The sequence below is a fragment of the Arachis ipaensis genome, chromosome B5 (genome assembly GCF_059453495.1).
Source record: "Arachis ipaensis isolate K30076 ecotype BB chromosome B5, ASM5945349v1, whole genome shotgun sequence".
NCBI lineage: Eukaryota > Viridiplantae > Streptophyta > Magnoliopsida > Fabales > Fabaceae > Arachis > Arachis ipaensis.
Genome location: NC_142440.1, coordinates 140,968,158 through 140,990,752, shown reverse-complemented (window position 1 = coordinate 140,990,752; position 22,595 = coordinate 140,968,158). Strand labels below are relative to the sequence as shown.

At 30.6% G+C, this 22,595-nt stretch overlaps 3 protein-coding genes across 5 annotated transcripts; all 3 read left to right on the top strand.

Annotated features, from left to right (window-relative positions):
- Positions 1-767: 767 nt before the first annotated feature.
- On the top strand, positions 768-2,579 carry LOC148565993 (uncharacterized). Of its 2 annotated transcripts, XM_088488445.1 has the most exons (2): positions 781-1,023; positions 1,296-2,579. In XM_088488445.1, exons 1-2 carry the CDS (start codon positions 911-913, stop codon positions 2,431-2,433), a joined length of 1,251 nt encoding a protein of 416 aa, XP_088344571.1. In that variant the 5' UTR covers positions 781-910; the 3' UTR covers positions 2,434-2,579. The 2 variants fall into 2 exon arrangements, with proteins under 2 accessions (XP_088344570.1, XP_088344571.1); XM_088488444.1 differs by having other exon boundaries at positions 768-2,579.
- Positions 2,580-5,148: 2,569 nt separating this feature from the next.
- On the top strand, positions 5,149-9,047 carry LOC107644162 (putative serine/threonine-protein kinase SIS8). The gene is made up of 6 exons (XM_088488446.1): positions 5,149-5,498; positions 6,620-6,697; positions 6,801-6,899; positions 7,006-7,074; positions 8,003-8,052; positions 8,300-9,047. Exons 4-6 carry the CDS (start codon positions 7,030-7,032, stop codon positions 8,478-8,480), a joined length of 276 nt encoding a protein of 91 aa, XP_088344572.1. The 5' UTR covers positions 5,149-5,498; positions 6,620-6,697; positions 6,801-6,899; positions 7,006-7,029; the 3' UTR covers positions 8,481-9,047.
- Positions 9,048-13,078: 4,031 nt separating this feature from the next.
- On the top strand, positions 13,079-21,804 carry LOC107641125 (uncharacterized). Of its 2 annotated transcripts, none has more exons than XM_088488442.1 (2): positions 13,079-15,228; positions 21,625-21,804. In XM_088488442.1, the coding sequence occupies exon 1, from the start codon at positions 13,564-13,566 to the stop codon at positions 15,217-15,219; it is 1,656 nt and encodes a 551-aa protein (XP_088344568.1). In that variant the 5' UTR covers positions 13,079-13,563; the 3' UTR covers positions 15,220-15,228; positions 21,625-21,804. The 2 variants fall into 2 exon arrangements, with proteins under 2 accessions (XP_088344568.1, XP_088344569.1); XM_088488443.1 differs by lacking the exon at positions 21,625-21,804 and having other exon boundaries at positions 13,546-13,809; positions 14,082-15,296.
- The last annotated feature ends 791 nt before the right edge of the window (positions 21,805-22,595 follow it).

Sequence of the window (22,595 nt, the reverse complement as noted above, 5' to 3'; positions counted from 1 at the left end):
ATATATAAAATTGGACAAAATTTTACAAATAAGTATATATTAAATGTACCAGTAAAATTATGGCAAGTGTGATGCTATCCACTTCAAACACACTAATTCGACCTATTTTAATATTATATTACTCAACAAATTCTCTAAACTATAAACCCTAAAATTATTTATCGATACTATACTTTTCTAAGGATAACATGTCCCTTTATTGTAATTATTATTATATTTAATTATCGTATTAGTATTTATAATTTCATCAAATTTTTACTTAGATTTTTATAATTAAATTTATATACTAGATTAAAATTTTCAATGAGATCATTTCTATTTTTTTGTTAAAAAATACTATTTATTTTAAAAGTAAATATTTTAAAATTATTATATTTTTTAAATAATGACTAATAAAGATTTAATTATAAATTTTTATTTAATATAAAAATTTAATTATAATTTTTTAAATTCTAAAGATTTAATTAAAAATTTAATTGAATTATAAAGACTAACAAAATAATTAAATTTTATTATTATTATTATTATTATTATTATTATTATTATTATTATTTGATGGTCACCTTTTTTCTCGAGCATGATGATTGATGAAATGAAACCATTACTCCCCCAAACCTTAAAATTTATTTGATGGTCCAATTCATAAAGTTGATAAAAATAAAACGGGCGCGGAGACCTCCAAATTCCAATTATTATGTCATTAGGATTAAATCGGTGACAGGGGGGGTGGGCGGGCTATTTCCGCAGGGTTAGTAAACTCCCTCAAACTTAGACGTGCGAGTCACTAAAATGTTGTCATCCTCAACCTCAAAGATCACTTTCATTTTTAGGTATTCTCTTCTCCAAATCCCTAATTTTGTTTCCTTCCCTTCCTCTTCATCCCTTCACTCTCATTCTACTCGCCAAGTTGATGAAGCTGTTGATTCCTTCACTCGCATGCTCTCTATGCGTCGCCCTCCGTCCATCATCCAATTCACCAAGATTTTGGGATCTCTTGCCAAGACCAACCATTTCTCCACCGCCATTTCCCTTTTTCAGCAATTGCAAGCCAGGGGAATCGCTCCCGACTTATTTACTTTGACCATCGTAATTAATTGTTGTTGCGGCATGGGTTGTATGACGCTTGCTTTCTCTGTATTGGCCAAGATTTTCAGAATGGATTATCAACCTAATACGGTAACATTGACAACAATCCTGAAAGGTCTCTATCTCTGTGGTAGTGTTGAAAAAGCAGTGCGCTTTCATGACAGACTGCTGGCTCATGGATTTCACTTCGACCAAGTCACTTATGGGACCTTGATCAATGGGCTCTGTAAGACCGGACACACATCAGCTGCTATTCAAGTGTTGAGAAACATCCCACGTTATGGCATTGCTCCTGATGTCTTCATGTACAGCGCAATTATTGATAGCCTCTGCAAGGATACACTTGTAAGTCAGGCTTTTCAGTTATTCTCTGAAATGCTTGCTAAGGGAATTTCTCCCGATGTTATCACATACAGTTCTCTCATTTTTGGATTGTGTCTTGAGGGTCAATATAAGGAAGCCATTGATTTGTTAAGTGATATGGTGCTTAGAAATATTACTCCTGATGTTCATACCTATAGTATTTTGATGGATGGGCTATGCAAGGAAGGAAAGATCAAAGATGCAAAAAATGTGTTGGCTGTGATGACAAAACATGGTGTGAAACCAAATGTGGTTACTTATAACAGCTTAATGGACGGATATTGTTTGGTTAATCAGGTAAATAAGGCAAAATATGTATTCAACACAATGGCCCAAAGTAGAGTGTTACTTAATGTTCAAAGTTACAATATCATGATTAATGGCTTGTGCAAAAGTAAAATGGTCGATGAAGCCTTGAGTCTCTTTGAAGAAATGCGTCGTAAGTACTTGGTTCCAAACACGGTAACTTACAACACTCTTATTGATGGCTTGAGCAAATCAAAGAGAATCTCTTGTGCTTTGGAGCTTCTTGTCAAGATGCACGAGAGAGGTCCACCCGCTAATGTAGTGACTTACAATTCCTTGTTGGATGGGATGTTCAATATCAAACAAGTTGACAAGGCACTTGTGTTATTCAAGCAAATGAAAGAGAGTGGCATTGATCCAGATATATGCACGTACAATGTACTTATTGATGGCCTATGCAAAGGTAGAAGACTTGTAGTTGCAAAAGAGATTTTTCAAGATCTTTCTGTGAAAGGCTATCCTCCAAATGTGAGGACATACACTATTATGATCAATGGGCTCTACAGAGAGGGCTTGTTTGAAGAAGCATTGGCCCTGCTGTCGGAAATGGAAGGCAATGGTTGCTTACCAGATGCTGTGACTTTTGAAACTGTTATCCGTGCTTTGTTTGAAAAAGATGAGAATGACATGGCGGAGAAACTTCTTCGGAAAATGGTTGCTAGAGGCTTATTAAATTGATAAAAGAAGGTAAAATACATCAACTCAAATTGAAATTACATCTCACTGTTGCTGAATATGTATCATAGTTTTGTAAATTCTGTGTCTGTTGGGTCAGAGGACTTTGGCAATACCATAACATTAATTAATTTTGCACTTCCGATTTTTGCAATTGCTATCATCCTTTTTCATTCCACTACATTATTGATTCTTTAGATGATATTCCTAGTTATAGCTTACGGATTTGTGTTTAAGATCTCTTTATAGCAACAGAGTGTTATTTACTGTTATTCTATGAGATCATGTATTTATCATGTTAAAATTAAGCAAAACTAAAAAGATTGAAAATTTTGTTTTGTTGTTTGTTGTTTGTTCTCTACTATTCTGTTGTGCAACTTATTTTTCCGTATCTTTGTCGGTACCATATATATATAGAAAAGGAAATTTAAATAGGTACTAAGGATTTATTCTTAGGCTATATAGTTTACACTTCCATCTTAAAAATAAACCCACCTTCTAAAATGCATGTCCCCTCTTTTCATCTACCTAAGCAACATCGAGTCAAGGTAACTTGGTTTAGTTATCTCAAGATTTTTGGCCATTTTCTTAATTAATGCTACTCAGTTGTATTGCTTGGAAATTGCTGCTGAAAATATGTACATTATGAAATACTTTTTCGGAGAATGTTTTTCTGTTAATTCTTAGATAAATTACTTCATTATTTCTTGTGTAGACATTATTCCATTGTCTCTAACTCTCTGTTTATTAGCATTTTAAAAAAAGTTACTGGCTTGGAGTTTTGTTATGGGGGTGTTAAAGTGAAACAATACAGAATTCTGAGTGTTCGCTAATTTTGCCTCCAAATACTAATTTTCCCTGCATATATCCTTCCACTTCCTAATTTTCGATCGTCATCATTCAATCATAATTTTTCTCTCCAAATAATTTTTTTATCACCATCATTCAACAATACCGAACACTTTCAGGGCTCCAATAATAGTACGAAAGCTCCAGCATCTTTGGTGGGGAGGGGTCCTCATCCCCGTGGGGATTTTGCGAGTTCCGTTAAAACTCCGGATAATCTCAATAGATATCCATGGGTTCAAGGTTTTTGGCCATCCCTATATACAACATATAATGAACTAGTGATTCGACTATTCAGATTGTTATAGAATTCATATTCAGGAATACTATCTTCTTCAATTCTGCAGAATCTATTCTGCTTTCTTTGCATAAAAAAAATGTTAATACATTGATGAAGATACTGTAATATGGCAAAATGATCAAAGAATTAAAGAATCATTGAATTGCTCTATGATAACTCTAAGCACATGCGTTTTGGTTGCAATTGATGAAATGAAATCTCATAATATAATCTCATCAAGCAAGCCCCCATCCCAAAAACAATAATAAAAAAAATTTCAGCATCAAATAAACAAAGATTCATATATATAAATTTTGTTGGACTATTAATCTAAAATAGGGCAGCAGCCAACAAAGCAAAAAAGCTTGGAACACCAAAACGAATAAGTCTTGTTGCACTTGATGATTCAGCAGGGGGACCAAACATTTTAGGGTCTAACTTTATATCTGAAACCAGCAAATGTAGTTTGAATTTTGTTATTACATATGTAATGAATGAGTCTCTGATAAATGTACAATTGACAAACTAATTGATTTGAAATTAATAATAAATTAATTTATTATTGGATAATTTTATTCACTACTATGCTTTAATAAAAAAATATAGATATATTTATCACTTTATATTTGTATCTGTAAGTACTCTTATAATTCTAACATTTAAGTTAAGTTCTAATTCTGTTTCTAATGTTTGATGTTTTATTTCCAAACATATTTATTTGGTTCTAATGATTTAAAAATAAAAGTAACAGAACAATAAAAGAAATAAGAAGGCAATAATAGAGAGAAAATAATATTTTTGGAAAAATTTTAATTTCGACCAAAAGACTAAAATAGAATGAAATAAAATGTTTGTAAAAAAGAATTTTTAAGCGTTACGAACTAAATTAAAATGTAACCGAAACTTTAAGGTCCAAATAATATTTTTATCTTGTATAAATTATCCATAAAAATTTCAATGCTTTTTTTTCAGACATGGAAATTTCAATGCTTCAAACACAATAGTATTGGTTGATGATTTGCTTGATAGGCTGATATTGGTGGGCTTTTTACTGCAATGAAAATAAAACAGCAAGTTGAAGGTTAAAACCAAGCCATCCATTAAGTGAACAAAATTTGAAGAATACAAATTATAGACATTATGTTATTAATTCAAGGTTTCAACTACATTATGCGAAAGCTCAACACAAGTACACAACTCGATGAACGTTATAGAAGGTATACGTTGATTGGGTGAAAGCGAGGATAATATAATAGGGAACAATTCCACAAACTATAAAATGTTCATCTATTTGTTTTAATTTGTTTACTTAGTAGATTTATAGCTATAATGGTTTTGTTCTCTTAATTTGATTATGGATCTTTCAATGGAAAATGCAATTTCTCGGCTGTTAAATTTTTAAACCAAAAAAAAAGATATAATAATAAAAATGTAACTACGAAAATAAAAGGAAAAAAATTATAAAAACAATCAATATTCCTATTTTCATGTGAAACAAGACAAATATTGCATTAAGTTGTGCAACTTGTGATATTAAAAGAGGGGAGGAGAGGGGAGGGGGAAGCTATATATCATTGTTTTAGAAGGGTACTAATACTTTTTTATTCTTTGATATAAAACGGGGCTAAAGCCCAGGAAAAAGAAAAACACTAAACAAGAGTGGTTCTGCAAAACTCCACTCCATGCTCATCAGTTTTCATCAAGAGAACCATTATAGCTGGGACTTCTTTGAACAGCATGACCCCTTTCTCCATTCCTTGCCCATATTTGGTTAGAGCATCACACATTGACTCGCTTCTTTAAAGATATGCCGAATCACCACTTTTTGCGGTTTTATCAGCAGCTCCTTGATCGACCTCACCAGGGAAGTTCCAACGTGAGTCTCAACCGCCGTACTCTGGACGAAATTAATAGCACAGCTCGGGTCAGATTCAATTTCTAGGTAAGGGATATGCAAGTCTACTGCTAATTTCATTCCTATAAAGAAACCCCAAAGCTCAACTATAGTGATTGTACATTTTTCGATGTTTGTATAGAGTATGCTCCTCTCCATCTTCAATACAAAAAGTTTCATAGGCTGATTTAATAGAAAAAACACCATATGGGCAGGACATCCAACTGATAGAATCTTCCCCGATTTGCGGATTAGGAGCTTTGATTGTATGTAGAATATCTGTGACCTCTTCGGGTAAAACACGATTCAGGGCTTCCCAATCCCAGTCTCCATTTTCGGTGACATAGTCTGCAACCTTTTCAATGAGTTTATCCTCTTCTAGATTAGTTAAGGCCACCTCTTTCAGATTAGTGAATCCAGGGATCCATTGTTTCCTCAAAAAAAGGGCTTTATTCCCATCTCCAAGCCTCCAGATGAGATTGGTTTTGAATTTCTCCCAGACCTTATTAATTCCGACCCAGGCATTTGAGCTACCTGATCTATGCTGAACCTTTAGCAAGATATCTTCACTGCAGTCATATTTGGCTCTCATGACTTTCACCCAAAGCTTGTCTCTGTCGTGAATCAGTCCCCAAGAGAGTTTCATGAGGAAGCTATATGGTTTTTCACTTCCATCGTAAAATTAAACCCACCTTCTAAAATGCATGCCCCCTTTTTTCTTCATCCTGAGCAACATCGAGTTAAGGTTAATATGGTTCAGTTGTCTCAAAATTTTTGGCTTTTACTTAATTATTGCTACTCAGTTGTAATGTTTGGAAATCACTCCTGCTGAAAATATGTACATTATGAAGTACTTTTTCAGAGGATGTTTTTCTCTTAATTCTTAGATAAATTACCTCGTTATTTCTTGTCTGGATCCTGTGTAGACATTATTCCATTGTCTCTGACTCTCTGATTATTAGCATTTTAAAAAAACTCTTACTGGCTTGGAGTTTCATTGTGTGTTGTTGTGTCGGAGGTGTTAAAAGTGAAACAATACAGAACTCTTTAAATTGAATTTGATTTTATTTGGTGAATTTCTTTGCATTTATTTATTATTTTGATTAATGTTGTTCTGGAAGGATTACTTTTAATGACTCTGAAGTCTGAACTTTATATTTGCTATGCAGAGGAGGTTTGTACAGACTAATTCATCTGCCAAACAATCAATTAGATGAGCGAAGGCAGTTGAGATGGTCCTCGATACTGTAAGATTCTGTTTTCTTTTATTGCGATGTAGTTTCATTAAGCAAATTATTGCCATAATCAGTGAAACTCAGTTGACGTGACATATATCTCTTGAATCTACAGGCCTGAGGAATAAACCATTTGCACAACTGCACTCCAGTAATTGTACACCGTGATTTTAAGTCACTAAATCTTCTTGTTGATAAAAATTGGGTTGTGAAGGTGTCAACTAATTGTCATGATTGAATTTTCTTGATAGCATGCTGAATGCTACCTGTAGATATGGTTTAATTGTTTTTTTTCACCCTTTCTTTTTTCTTTCGTATAGTTATGTGGTTTTGGCTTATCAAGAATGAAGCACAGTACATTCCTTTCTTCCAGATCAACTGCAGGAACAGTAAGCTGTCATAATCCTCATTTCTAAGCTCAAATACTGTGTCATATCCTCTGCCTTCTGAATTATTCGTTCTTTCATGTTCTTGTTCTACATTTTGCTGCATATTTTATATGTTTATTGTGCTTTATATTCTTCTGAAGATATACAAACATACACAAATGGAGGCATTTGCTATTATCTTTTAACAAAAAATTTGGAAAACCAGGAGTTTGTTGCCGTTTAAAAATTCATTATGTTTGGCATGTTATATTAATCCTTTTGTGATGATGAATACCTATCTTTAGCCTCGGCTTATGTTATGTTTAATTTATAATACAATTACTAGTTCTATGTGCCAAGAAAATGTCGATTGAATAGGGTTTGAGAGAATGAGAGAAGGAAGAAAACACAGTGAGAAAGAAAAGAGGATTTGAAGAGAAAGACAAGAAATTTATGATCTGCATTACTAGTGAGCTTATCACTAATCTGTGCTTATGTATAGAGAAGGGTAGCTTGCTGTGCAAGCTAGTACAAAAGGCACAACAGTCCGTTCATTCTTAAAGTTAGTTATGATAGCTGTAACTAACAGCTCTCCTATGTAGCTGGCACTGTTCTAACAGCCAACAGTTCTTTCATAACTAACTCTTGTAACTCTTCTCTAGACTTTACCAACTCACTCTACTACGATGAATGGTCTTTGGTAACAAATGAGCAAATCTTTCTTAATTTTGTTGAGGCCTAAAGTTATTGTTTGGTAAGAGTTTCAAATAGGTCTGTGTCCTCTGATAATTGCCAAATGGGACCTTAGTGTAACTACATGCTTTTCTCTCTACCTCAAGCTCCTCTCTTTTGTATGCGTGATCAGTTCTGATATTCTGTACGTATTTAGTTTTGCTGCTAAGCGTTTGTTTGGCATTGCAATATATTCATTTTTTATGACATGTTGCAGGCTGAGTGGATGGTGCCTGAAGTGTTAAGAAATGAACCTTCAAATGAAAAGTAAGCTTAGTAATCATTGGTTTTCGTCATTAAATTTTTTTTTATTTTGCTTGTGGAGGAGGATTTCATAGTCTGTGTTCCTCTCTGACCTGAATCATCTGGCACAGGAAAAGATAAGTTGGAATTTTTATTACATATAACTGTTGTTCTTTGGCTTCCTTGTCTCGTCGTTCTTCTCATTGGTTTTGCCACCCTTTTAAGGCATTCATAATTTTATGATTATAACAAGTGGTGATTGGATATCCAGGTGCGATGTTTATAGCTTTGGAGTCACATTATGGGAGCTCTCTACTTTGCAGCAGCCCTGGGGTGGAATGAATCGGATGCAAGTTGTGGGTGCTGTCGGTTTCCAGCATTGTTGTCTTGTCATTACAGATGATATGGAGCCTGCTATCACGGATATTATCAAGCAATGCTGGCAGAGGTGAGTGTACTCTTCAATCATTTTATCCTTATTCTAAGATATCAGAACTCTTGCTTATAGCATTCTGAAAACCACTTGTTCTATCGGATATGAATAATCACATGCAAGGAAATACACATTTGATCTTGCCAAGGTACAGTTTTGTTTCAATATAACCATTTTTTTATTAAAAAATCCTTATAAAGTGCAAGCCAGTTTCAAGAAACCCCTGTAATGACGACTCGTTTTCTCTTAAAGATTTTTATGCATGATAGGAACTTGATTACACAATTTTTAAACTAGAAGACTTGGTTGAAAACTAGGGACTTGAGGAGTTGTATAGTATTTTTGCTCATTCAGTCCTATGAGGCTGTGATTCTTTTCAGTCTTCCCTTTCCTTTCCTTTTTTTTTTAATTTCTTTCTTCCCATTTACTTTTAATTTTTTTCAGTGGAGTCATTATCAATTTCTACCATTTGTTTGTGTACACAATTCTTTGTAATTTTGCTGTAATCAATTCTAAATTTTGATGTGCATAAATTATGAAATGTTGCCGTTGTAGTTTGAATGGAAAAAAAATTGATGGTGCGTGGAAATTGTTTAGTACTGTAAATGCAAATTGGATAAGCTTTTTATTCTTTTTTTTGTTTTCCATTTTTTATTTGGATGGGTCCAAGTGTTATGTCTAAGTTATGAAGCACGGACACTTCGCTGAGTTGTCGTGTCCGCGTGTCGGACATATTTTAGACACGACGCTTATCGACACTCGTTTGACACGCATGTCTGATGTGTCCAACCGTGTCATAATAAAAGGTAAAAAATTCTTTTTCGGATACACTTGGACATACCTAAATACCATCACGTGTTAGCGTATCGAGTCTTATTCTTAACATATATTTTTGAAATAAATTTAGATATAGTATATACTATTATTAATTAAAATAAAAAATATTTAAATATTTTATATAATTAAAATAAGATATTAAAAATAATTAAAAAATTAATTTATATTTTAATATCAATAAAATATCAAAATATCATTACAATTTATCTAAAATATATATATATATATATATACACGTGTCGTGTTCTGTGTCCGTGTCAGTGTCCATGCATCATAGTGTCTAAGGCTTGGTTTGGTAAAATTTTTTGAAAAAGTGTTTTTCATTTAAAAGAACAAATTTTTTTATTTTGCATTTGGTATATAAGAAAGATTATGTATTTATACTTAAAAATTTTAAAAGATAGAAGTGTTTTTAAAAGCATTGAAGATGGAATTTTTCAAAAATAATTTTGCATATTAAAATTAAAAAATCTAATATAATCTTATACATTAATTGATATCTAAATATAAGTTTTATAGTAATGTATATTACAGTATTTTTAAATTCTAAAAGTTATTTTACTAAATGCTATTATTACTTGTATTTATTGAAAATTAATTTTAATTTAATTTATTAAGTATAAATGTAAAATTTTTAAAATGTTGTCTTTTAAAAGTTAATTTCTATAAATTACTTTTAAAAAATAAAAATTTTACTAAACAAAGCCTAACTTCTTCACCTTTCTTGCTAAAAAAAAAATAATATTGTTTATATTTTTATCGAACTCGTAAAAATAATGTGTTTTGGTTTAAATTTGATGGAAAAAAGTATAAAAGTGCTTTAGTATTTTATTATATACATATATTTAATATGTGATGTTATATTTGTAAAAATATGAATAGTTATTTAAAAAATTATATAATTAAATAAAAATATAAAATAATTTATATTTTCTGTATATTAAAATTAAATGCTTTTTATCTTTTAAAATGACTTTTTTAGCGGATCAAACATAAATTTTTGTTAGTTTAGTTAACATTTCTTTTTCTTTTAGAAAAATAATTGAGAAATCAATTCAAACAGATTAATTGTAGTAACAAAGAGAAAATATATCTTTTTAATTTGTTTTTTTTAATTAATGTTATAAAATAGACTTACATTAAATTATCTTAAAATAAAATTAATAGTTAAAATTTGTTAGATAATAATTTAGTTAAATTTATTAAATTATTTAATAATTTTAAATATTATTTTTATATAAAAATATTTACATGTAAGTTGTTGTCTATAAAATATAATTTTTATCGATATTTTTTAAGTGAAATAAAAGAAGTAAAGAAAATGTGATATAATAAAAGGCTATTGTTATGCTAATGAAACTTTTTTTTTTCTTCGCATGATGATCTGAGGTAGCATATTCTAGAGTAGATATATTTACCTAGTCTTGGACAATTTTTCTGTTTCGTTACAAAAGTTTTGTTTCCTCTATAGGATAAATAATTAGTGAAGTTTTTCTACGGATGGACTTTTTTGAGACCCTTTTTATGTGTTTTTTTTAATTTTATAGATTGTTGTTATTATATTTTTTCTCCGCTTGTGAGAATTTTTTTAGAATGATCTATATTAGAATCTCTTTGGGGGGACTCAGATTTGGTCTTCTGCAGGTTTCTCATTGTATGTCCAAGACTCCAAATAATAGTAGCTATTACAACTTAATTAAATTTTTTTAAAAAAAATAGATTAAATAATAAATGACTATATTAAAAGTAGCTTATAAATAAGTTATTTTATATTTGGGTTTTTAATTTTAAAAGTGTTTATTTTATAAAAATATGATAAAAAGTAGTAGTATTACAAGAGAAGTTATTTTTTTAAACTTTTCTATAAGCTCTTAAATAACTTCTTAGAAAGCTGCAATTTGGTTTTGAAAATTACATTAGACATTAATACTACTACTTTTCATAAGTCAAAAACTCAAAAAAAAAATATTTTTGAAGCTTCCCAAGGTCCTTAATGTTTCGAAATACATTTTACCAAAAAAAAAAAAACATATTTAAAAATACATGTTGTTGAATGAATTCACATTAAAAAAATTTATTGAAATTAACAGACCTAAAGAGCAGTCATTGTTTCTTGGTGAAAAATTATTATTTAGCATCCCTAATTTTAATGATAATAACTAATAGCGCTATGGGGTGCAATATTTTATTAGGTGACAATTTTTTATTTATTTCATTCAATCTTTTTCCAATGATAAGTTAATTTGTCAATATTGTTTGATAATTTTTTTAATATAAATAAACAATTATCAAGAGGTAGAAACAAAAATTAACTCTGATTAATTGTTAGAGCATGAATATTGTCTAAGTATAAATTTCCTAATATATTCTTTCCTAGCATAATATTAAATATTTTTGGTCTTCCACTTCACTCGAAAAAATATATAGTAGAGTTGGACAAAATTTTATAAACAGGTGTATATTAAGTGTATCAGCAAAATTATGGTAAGTATGATGCTAACCACTTCAAACATACTAATTCAGCCTCTTTTAACTTTATACTATTCAACAAATTTTCTAAACCATAAACTCTAAAATTATCTGTCGATATTATACTTTTCTAAAGGTAACATTTCTCTTTGTTGTTATTATTATTATATTTAATTATTTTATTAACATTTATAATTTTATCAAATTTTTAATTAATTTTTTATATTTTAAAAATTTATAATTAAATCTATATACTAGATTAAAACTTTCAGTTAGATCATCTCTTTTTTTTAATTAAAAAATACTATTTGTTTTAAAAGTAAATATTTTAAAATTATTAATTTTTTTTAAATAAGATTAAATTACACAGTTGGTTCCTATACTTTTAATGAAATTGCAAATTGGTCCCCACGCCAATGAGAATCTTTGATTCTGCTAAAATGACATCATGTTTCTGACACTACCACCATTAGCTTCGGAAACGGCTTCACACACCGTGTCTAGGTCCTCCACGGACTCGAGTGGTTCTGGTGCTAATAAAGCGAGACGCTATAGAACTTGGTTTGCGAGGGCGAGAAGGTTAGGATGGTCCCTGACAAAATCCGGATGGCGAAAGGTGGGAAGGCATTGACGGATGTTATGGGAAGAGAAGAGGTGAGGAGCTTCCTGCGTTCCAAAACGGTGCGTTTGAGGTTGATGGCAGTGATGGTGTTGGAGCGGTGGAGGGAAAGACGTTGATGGATCGTGAGTTCTTGGATCGGTATGTGCCTGTGGGTGGGATCCATAGGCATACTATGAGGGATTTGATTAGTAAGATTGAGTTGTTAGAGAGAAGGATTTTGCTTGTGATAAGGGAAAGATTTTAATTATTGATAATTTAAATATAATTGGGATGAGTTGAATTGAGTTCATTCATGATAATAGTATACATTATTGTGGTAGTTTGTATAATAACTGTTAATTTTGGTTTTTGCTGTGTTAATGAATTTGGTCATTAGCAATGATTTCGGCATTGTTGTTGTTAAAGTCGTATTAACGTTAAAGAAGAACAAAAATGCTGAAGAGAGGAGGAGGAAAAATAGATACATAAATGTGTATTTTTTTTACGGTAAATGTTATTGAGGACTTAATTATAAAATTATATTTTATACATAAATCTAATTATAAATTTTTAAAGTGTAAAGACTAATTTGTAATTTTAGTAAAAATATAGAGATTAGCGGTATAATTTGACCTTTAAATAATAATTAATAAAAATTTAATTATAAATTTTTATATTCTAAAAATTTAATTAAAAATTTGATTAAATTATAAAGAATTGATTAAAGACTAACAAAATAATTAAATTTTATTGTTATTGTTGTCGATGTCTTGTTTGATGGATCACTTTTTTTCTCGAGCATAATGGAACCATTACTCCCCCAAGCCTTGTAATTTATTTGGTATATACGTCCAATTCATAAAAGAAGAATGTTAGGGGCAGCAATTTTTTTAATTTGTAGCTATTAAATAGTCATTAATGATAATTTTAATGGTGTGAAATTAGTATGAGATTTTATCTAATGACTCACTTTTTTCTGTTAATTATATATTGACCAAAATTTAACAAAGTTGCTGGCATCTAGACTTTTCCTTCCTACAATTGATAAAAGAAAAATCAAAAGAACCCAAGTAAAACGGGACTGGAGTCTGGAGACCTTTCATTAGTATGGGGGGTGTTGGAAACAGAGGACTATTTCCGCAGAGTTAGCAAACTCCCTCAAACTTAGACAACAGCGAAAGTGCGAAACACTAAAATGTTGTCATCCTCAACCTCAAGGATCACTTTCATTTCTAGGTATTCTCTTCTCCAAATCCCTAATTTTGTTTCCTTCCCTTCCTCTTCATCCCTTCACTCTCATTCTGAGCCCCCATGCCTTCGTGAAGTTGATGAAGCTGTTGATTCCTTCACTCGCATGCTCTCTATGCGTCGCCCTCCATCCATCATCCAATTCACCAAGATTTTGGGATCTCTTGCCAAGACCAACCATTTCTCCACCGCCATTTCCCTTTTTCAGCAATTGCAAGCCAGGGGAATCGCTCCCGACTTATTTATTTTGAGCATCGTAATTAATTGTTGTTGCGGCATGGGTCGTATGACGCTTGCTTTCTCTGTATTGGCCAAGATTTTCAGAATGGATTATCAACCTGATACGGTAACATTGAATACACTCGTTAAAGGCCTCTTTCTCTGTGGTAGTGTTGAAAAAGCAGTGCGCTTTCATGATAGAGTGCTGGCTCATGGATTTCACTTTAATCAAGTCACTTATGGGACCTTGATCAATGGCCTCTGTAAAACCGGACACACATCAGCTGCTATTCAAATGTTGAGAAAGATCCCACGGTATGGCATTGCTCCTAATGTCTTCATGTACAGCGCAATTATTGATACCCTCTGCAAGGATACACTTGTAAGTCAGGCTTTTCATTTATTCTCTGAAATGCTTGCTAAGCGAATTTCTCCCAATGTTATCACATACAGTTCTCTCATTTTTGGATTGTGTCTTGAGGGTCAATATAAGGAAGCCATTGATTTGTTAAGTGATATGGTGCTTAGAAACATTACTCCTAATGTTTATACCTATAATACTTTGATTGATGGGCTATGCAAGGAAGGAAAGATCAAAGATGCTAAGAGTGTATTGGCTGTAATGGCAAAACATGGTGTGAAACCAGATGTGGTTACTTATAACAGCTTAATGGATGGATATTGTTTGGTTAATCAGGTAAATAGGGCAAAATATATATTCAACACAATGGCCCAAATTAGTGTGTTACCCAATGTTCAAAGTTACAGTATCATGATTAATGGCTTCTGCAAAAGTAAAATGGTCGATGAAGCCTTGAATCTCTTTGAAGAAATGCATCGCAAGAACTTGGTTCCAAACACGGTAACTTACAGCACTCTTATTGATGGCTTGAGCAAATCAAAGAGAATCTCCCGTGCTTTGGAGCTTCTTATCGAGATGCATCATAGAGGTCAACCCGCTAATGTAGTTACTTACAATTCGTTGTTGGATGGGATGTTCAAAAACCAACAACCTAACGAGGCATTTATGTTATTCAATCAAATGAAAGAGTGTGCCATTGATCCAGATATATTCACTTACAATATACTTATAGATGGCCTATGCAAAGGTGGAAGACTTATAGATGCAAAAGAGATTTTTCAAGATCTTTCCGTTAAAGGCTATCCTCCAAATGTGAGGACATACAATATTATGATCAATGGGCTCTGCAAAGAGGGCTTGTTTGAAGAAGCATTGGCACTCTTGTCAAAAATGGAAGGCAATGGTTGCTTACCAGATGGTGTCACTTTTGAAACTGTTATCCGTGCTTTGTTTGAAAAAAATGAGAATGACATGGCGGAGAAACTTCTTCGGGAAATGGTTGCTAGAGGCTTATTGAATTGATAAAAGAAGGTAAGATACATCAACTCAAATTGAAATTACATCTCATTGTTGCTGAATATGTATCATAGTTTTGTAAATTCTGTGTCTGTTGGGTCAGAGGACTTTGGCAATGCCATGACACAATATAATTTTGCACTTTCGATTTTTGCAATTGCTATGATCCTTTTTAATTCCACTACTTTATTGATTATTTAGATGATATTCCTAGTTATAGCTTACTGATTTAGTGTTTAAGATCTCTTTATAGCAATCGAGTGTTCTTTACTGTTATTCTCTGAGATCATATATTTATCATGCTACAAACTAAGCAAAACGAAAAAGATTGAAAATTTTGTTTTCTTGTTTGTTCTGTTATTCTGTTGTGCAACTTATTTTTCCGTAACTTTGTAGGTACCAAAAATATATATATATATACTAGCATTTGACCCGTGCAAATGCACGCGCTAGAGAATTTATTTTTACCACAAAAAATTATTTATTCTGAATAATATTTTTAACTTCTTATTATATCAAAATATCGTACATAGGTATAATTTTAAAATTTGAGTTCTTTTCATATTAATAAAATATTCTATTATACAAAGAATTTTAATGTTAGTCTAAATATATATTAAGCACAAAATAAAAAAATAGATGTATTATAGAATAATATTTTTTGTTCATAAAAGTAAACTAAATTACACTTAAGATTTAAAATTACATTTTCTTTTGTTAATTAAAACTATATTCCACTTCATTTTTTCTTTTTTAAAACACTAATACTGAATTCGTTTACATTACTTGACGATGACATTACGAAATTCTAATTACGAAATTCTAATTAGAACCGTTAAAATGGGTTGGGTCCATTGGGATTGGCACTTTTAGAGTTCTTTAACGTGCTTGGCTGCGAAATAAATGGACAAACCCATTTAGTTGTTTTTTTTTTTTTTTTTTTTCCTATTTTTATTAATTTTTTAACAATTTTTTTCTTACCGATCTAATTCAAATATCTTTACTTCTAATAAAAAAAACAACTCAAATTCTAACCTTATCTATTAAAGACAAAAAATTTGTTCGAAAATTAATATTTTAGATTTTTAGTCCATAATATAATTTTTTTTAAATAAATTATCTATTTAGACAAAAGAAAAATAAAAACTAAACTCGTTAGCCTTTTGTCCGTTAAACTTTTTTTTAAATGGTCCAAACTCTCATCTTAAAAGTCTATACATACTTGTACATAAGTGTACACCTAGAAGTGTTAGTCTAATGATGAAAAGAGACTGAATTTTAATTTTTAAGCACACTTACAGGGAGAAAAATGTGTGTACAGACTGGTTAGCCAAAAGAAGTATCACTAGAGAGTTAGGTTTTTATTTCATAGATAATTATCCTAAAGAAATCAAATATATGTTAGATGATAATTGTAGAGAGGTCTCCAGAGTTCGATTTATCTTTGATATGTAATTTTCGGCTGGACTTTTAGACTTTATTTTAATTACCAAATATAAATAAATAAAACAATAATAAGTGTTACACTTAATATCATTTTCCAGTTTAATTCAATTTAATGGCACAACTCAAAAAAGGAAAAAAAAATTGAATTTTTGATGGGGAATCAAAATGTGAATATCCATAGCTCACTCAAAGATAATAAATCTAAGTCTTAAGGAACTGTTATTAACACTAATATGTTCTTTGTAAGCATGGACTTGTGGACTCTATTTGAGCAAAGGATAAATATGTTTTCAAGAATTTGATTAACAAATGCGCTTGTTAAATTTGTTAAAGAAGCACTTGTTTATTGGTGACTCAAAAGTTATTATTATTATCTACTTAGGTTCAGTTTGGGTAAACAACTTAAATAAGTTCCTAACATATAAGGACTTTTATTAATAAAAGTTTATAAATAAGTTATTTGGTATTTCAATTTTTAATTATAAAAGTACTTATTTTAAAGTTGTAGCGTTTGAATAAATAACTCAAAAACTTGTTATAACTAATTATAAAAATAATAGCAAGCTATATAAAAATAAAATAACATGTGAAAAAAATAAAACTAAAACTACGATTTCATATCACACACAGTATTAAATACAAATTTAATAATAAAATAGAGTGGTAAAATAATTAAAAAAATAACTGAAAGAAATATATGAAGTAGGTAATTCAGATGGAACATTATTTTAAAATAGTGTTGGAAGGTCAATAGTTTCAACAGATGAATCATTACCTAAAAAAGGTGGTGGAGGGCGAATACTTCTAGCAGATGAAACTTTGCGTAAAAATGGTAGTGGAGAGATAGTATTTTCATAAAAAACAGGAAACATTTTTACAGAGCAAAGTAGATTTTTTTTTAAAGCAATTTTTTTTAGAAAAATGATAGAATGACTTATCGAAAAGAAAAAGTCGTATATTTCTACTTCTTCGAAAAGTTATGAATTAACTTTTCAAAAAGTTAAAAGCTTTTTTTCAAATAGTGCCAAACACGCATATTGTGACTTTTCATAATTCAAAAGTCAAAAAAACTTCTGTTTCCAAACGGGCTCTTAACAAATATTCTAAAAAATACTTATTAATTAATTCGTTATTTAGACTATGTTAAAATCAATATCAATTTTATCTTGAAAAATGAAAACTTTTACCCTTTTTTATACAGATATAAAACCAATCCTATGTCACTTTTATGGACATCTAAATTTTCCATATTATTAATCTACTACTACTACAACTACCAGAAACAATAAATAAATAAATAAAAAAAAACAAAAACTATAACAACTAAATATTATGACTTATCCAAATGCAACAGATACTGAACCATTTTCGTTTGCTTCTTGCCAAAATTTGTGCTTCAAAACTACTCACAATTTAATATGGGAGATTTGAAGTTTTTTATATTTTGGCTTTGAAAACTTTAAATTTCAATGTTAAATAGCAAAGATCTTTGCACCTGTATGTCATGTGGTTGTCCTACAAAAAAGGCAATACATGGAATACCATTCACTGGTTGCAATAAAAAGACGAATGGATTGTTATCTAAAATAACAATCTGTCTTAGATACTTTGAGATGCAGGTAATAAAATCTTTAACATGTTCCTGGTATTTCTTGAAACCAATTAGCATTTTAGTAGAATACTCATTTATATAGGAGATAGTATTCTAAACCTCAGGCTAAAAAGTACCAAACATAAAATAACATACAAGTTCTAGAAAGAATTCAAATAACTCAATGATATATTGTTTGCTAAGAGATCAATCACATTCCTCCGTTACTATAGCCCATTTCTTATATTTTGCTAATAATTTTTTGACAGCTTAATTTATATTGACCCCAAAATATTTGCCAGAAATTATGAAGTTTAGCTTTAAGTTTAAAATATAATAAAAGCTATTAACAAACATTGAAAATAGGCATACGCAACCATTCTTTATACCAAACAAATTGCCAAAAAATCACCATTCCTAAAGACTTGAAATCATTTTTGTCAATAGAGTAAAAAACACAAAGATGAATCCAAAAGAGTATAGATATCCAAGTAATACAAAAATAAATGCACTAGTAAATGTGAGAATAAAAGAGAATAATTGATATAAAGTTTTTATATAAGACCACCAAAGTTTCATCCATTTAACTATACAACACTCATGTAGTTATACTCATCAAATTGAAAAAAAAAATGATATTATATGACTGCACCAAATATCAGTGACCCCATGGATGTTTTATCAGTATTGTCAAGAGACAATGATCTCAGACTTCAAATTATAAAGAAAAGATAATGGAACATGGAGATATAGGATCAAATGGGAGGGAAAAATTCGAAAATCATAGCATCATAAAGAAAGATTAAATAGATTATAATAACAAATCAAATATAGGGGCCTTGCTATCATCAATGGTGTAACTCACTGAAAGTTTAATTACATAAAACAGGGCAGAAAGTTGGATCCAAGACAGAAGTACTTACATGCTAATTCTTAAAGGCTGATGAAGTCATAAACTAAATGAAGTATGAATAACATGTTTTTTTTTCTGCGTAACGAAAGCCTTATGTATGTCTCAAAAAGTTCTGACAAGACAACCTATTCATGAAACTAACGGAACACAATGATCATCATATACACAAGACTCAAAAGAATCAAAATTACCAAAATAGAAACTTCATATCATGAGAGAAAAGTGGCATTGTTTTTTGTATTCTAAAAAGTTTTTGTTTTTAAATTGATTACCCATCTTGGGTTGTTGAAGGTGAACATAAAATGTCATAACTCCATTGAACACTTCTTATTGCCACAGCTAACTTTGTACTCAAGTTCTTCTGCATCTTCTCATGCTTTGGACTCCAAGAAGAAGCCACGGCCTTAAAAGCAACTCAAGTAACCAGAAAAACCTGCATCTTCATGCAATGATTACATCCATTCAGGTGTCATGAAAAGGAATCAATAAAAGAAAAAAATAGTATTAGTATAAATAATACTTGAATGTATATTATTATCTAAATAATATTACTTAAAATACACTTGTATTTTTTGCTGTAAACCTAATCTCACCTTCTTTGGAGATTTGTGAGTGTAGAACTATTAAAAAACACGTGTATTTCTTATCAAAAAGTCTAGCACACATTTCAAAGAAAATTTCTTAATTTAAAGAAAATAATTAAAATTCACAAAGGTAAATCATTAAAACATCAGTATACATAATCCTTTAATTAAATTTACAATAATATTATCAACTAATTGTTTAATAATAAAAAATTTTAGAAATAACCGTTAAAAAAACAGAAGATTATAGTTGAAAGGTGTCTAGTTTAAAGAAGGAACGAAAGATCACATAAAACATACATCATTTGCATTGTTTTGAACTAACCAAAAGTCAACATATTTATATGAGATAAACATATGAATAAGAAGAAACTAACCAATCTGCATTAGGAGAACTAAAGGTATTAACATATAGCAAGTCACACTTTTTTGAAGTGGTAAAGGAAGCTTACCTGCCAAAATAGAATCTGCTTAGTGTGTGTTTGGATTACAGTTTACAAAGGGAAATTTGCATAAAATTGAATCAATGCAAAACAATTTAAATAAACCTTCACTATCAATTCAAGAAACAACTTATTTTTTTTACACACTTGTTCGAATTAAAATTCACAAAACTTCCTTCATTTTTGTACTATGTCCTTTTCCTATATATCGAGAATTGAAAAACAAAACCAAGTAACCAACTACTACTAACTACGTACAAACAAAATCATCTAGTATTGTTAAGTATATAGTATTTTTTATCATCAATACTAAAGATTTAAATTGGTATGTCCATTCTTAGTAGATGAAGATGATCTTTCAAGTAGATATATATTCAAATTGATATGTCCATTCTTAGTAGATCCATGGATATCTACCACACCTAAGCATAAGTGCATGTCTCTAAAACATATTACCATTCATAAAGCAAAATCACAAAACTGCAAGATGAACAATAATGAGATAGTGCAGCATAACCATTATAAAAAACAAACCAACTTCCTTAATTTAAGCAATTAAGAATTATTCACCATGAATAGCAAAACTAATAAAAGCAAACTAATTCCAAACAGTTAAGATCCAAGATAATGACTTCGGCAATAACCTCGAGCATAGAAAAATGCTTAAAAAAATTTACTTGAATGGGAGCAGCAAAAAATAAACTCACGCTATTAGAAGTGCTCCGCTGGTGTTGCACCCAAGTACACCAGATCTCCGTCTACCTCTTCCGTTCATCTTCCCTTCACTCGCCAATCACACAAATCTTCTTCTCACATTCTTTTATATCGTGGAGTAATAATAAGAAAAGAAAAATTAAAAAGGAGAGCGGGACTGTGGGAGTGAGAGTAGGCCACAAGTTAGGGATTTCTTCTCAGGCTATATAGTTTTCACCTCCATCTTAAAATTAAACCCACCTTCTAAAATGCATGTCCCCTTTTTTCTTCATCCTGAGCAACATCGAGTTAAGGTTAATATGGTTCAGTTGTCTCAAAAATTTTTGGCCATTTATTTAATTATTGCTACTCAGTTGTAATGCTTGGAAATCGCTCCTGCTGAAAATATGTACATTATGAAGTACTTTTCCCGAGGATGTTTTTCTCTTAATTCTTAGATAAATTACCTCATTATTTCTTGTCTAAGATCCTGTGTAGACATTGTTCCATTGTCTCTGACTCTCTGATTGTTAGCATTTTAAAAAAACTCTTACTGGCTTAGAGTTTCATTGTGTGTTGTTGTGACGGAGGTGTTAAAAGTGAAATAATACAGAACTCTTTAAATTGAATTTGATTTTATTTGGTGAATTTCTTTGCATTTATTTATTATTTTGATTAATGTTGTTCTGGAAGGATTACTTTTAATGACTCTGAAGTCTGAACTTTATATTTGCTATGCAGAGGAAGTTTGTACAGACTAATTCATCTGCCAAACAATCAATTAGATGAGCGAAGGCAGTTGAGATGGCCCTCTATACTGGAAGATTCTGTTTTCTTTTATTGCGATGTTGTTTCATTAATCAAATTATTGCCATAATCAGTGAAACTCAGTTGATGTGACATATATCTCTTGAATCTACAGGCCCGAGGAATAAACTATTTGCACAACTGCACTCCAGTGATTGTACACCATGATTTGAAGCCACAAAATCTTCTTGTTGATAAAAATTGGGTTGTGAAGGTGTCAACTAATTGTCATGTTTGAATTTTCTTGATAGCATGCTGAATGCTACCTGTAGATATGGTTTAATTGTTTTTTTCACCCTTTCTTTTATCTTTCGTATAGTTATGTGATTTTGGCTTATCAAGAATGAAACATAGTACATTCCTTTCTTCCAGATCAATTGGAGGAACAGTAAGCTGTCATAATCCTCATTTCTAAGCTCAAATACTATGTCATACCCTCTGCCTTCTGAATTATTCGTTCTTTCATGTTCTTGTTCTACATTCTGCTGCATATTTTTTATGTTCGTTGTGCTTTATATTCTTCTAAAGCTATACAAACATACACAAATAGAGGCATTTGCTATTATCTTTTAACAAAAAGTTTGGAAAACCGGAGCTTCTTGCCATTTAAAAATTCATTATGTTTGGCATGTTATATTAATCCTTTTGTGATGATGAATACCTATCTTTAGCCTCGGCTTATGTTATGTTCAATTTATAATACAATTACTAGTTCTATGTGCCAAGAAAATGTCGATTGAATAGGGTTTGAGAGAATGAGAGAAGGAAGAAAACACAGTGAGAAAGAAAAGAGGATTTGAAGAGAAAGACAAGAAATTTATGATCTGCATTACTAGTGAGCTTATCACTAATCTGTGCTTATGTATAGAGAAGGGTAGCTTACTGTGCAAGCTAGTACAAAAGGC

Coding starts and splice junctions, on each gene's coding strand:
- LOC107644162 (XM_088488446.1), top strand. CDS start 7,030: ATGAAGCACAGTACATTCCTTTCTTCCAGATCAACTGCAGGAACA. Junction 7,075..8,002: donor CCAGATCAACTGCAGGAACA/GTAAGCTGTCAT, acceptor GACATGTTGCAG/GCTGAGTGGATGGTGCCTGA. Junction 8,053..8,299: donor AATGAACCTTCAAATGAAAA/GTAAGCTTAGTA, acceptor TTGGATATCCAG/GTGCGATGTTTATAGCTTTG.
- LOC107641125 (XM_088488442.1), top strand. CDS start 13,564: ATGTTGTCATCCTCAACCTCAAGGATCACTTTCATTTCTAGGTATTCT.
- LOC148565993 (XM_088488444.1), top strand. CDS start 790: ATGTTGTCATCCTCAACCTCAAAGATCACTTTCATTTTTAGGTATTCT.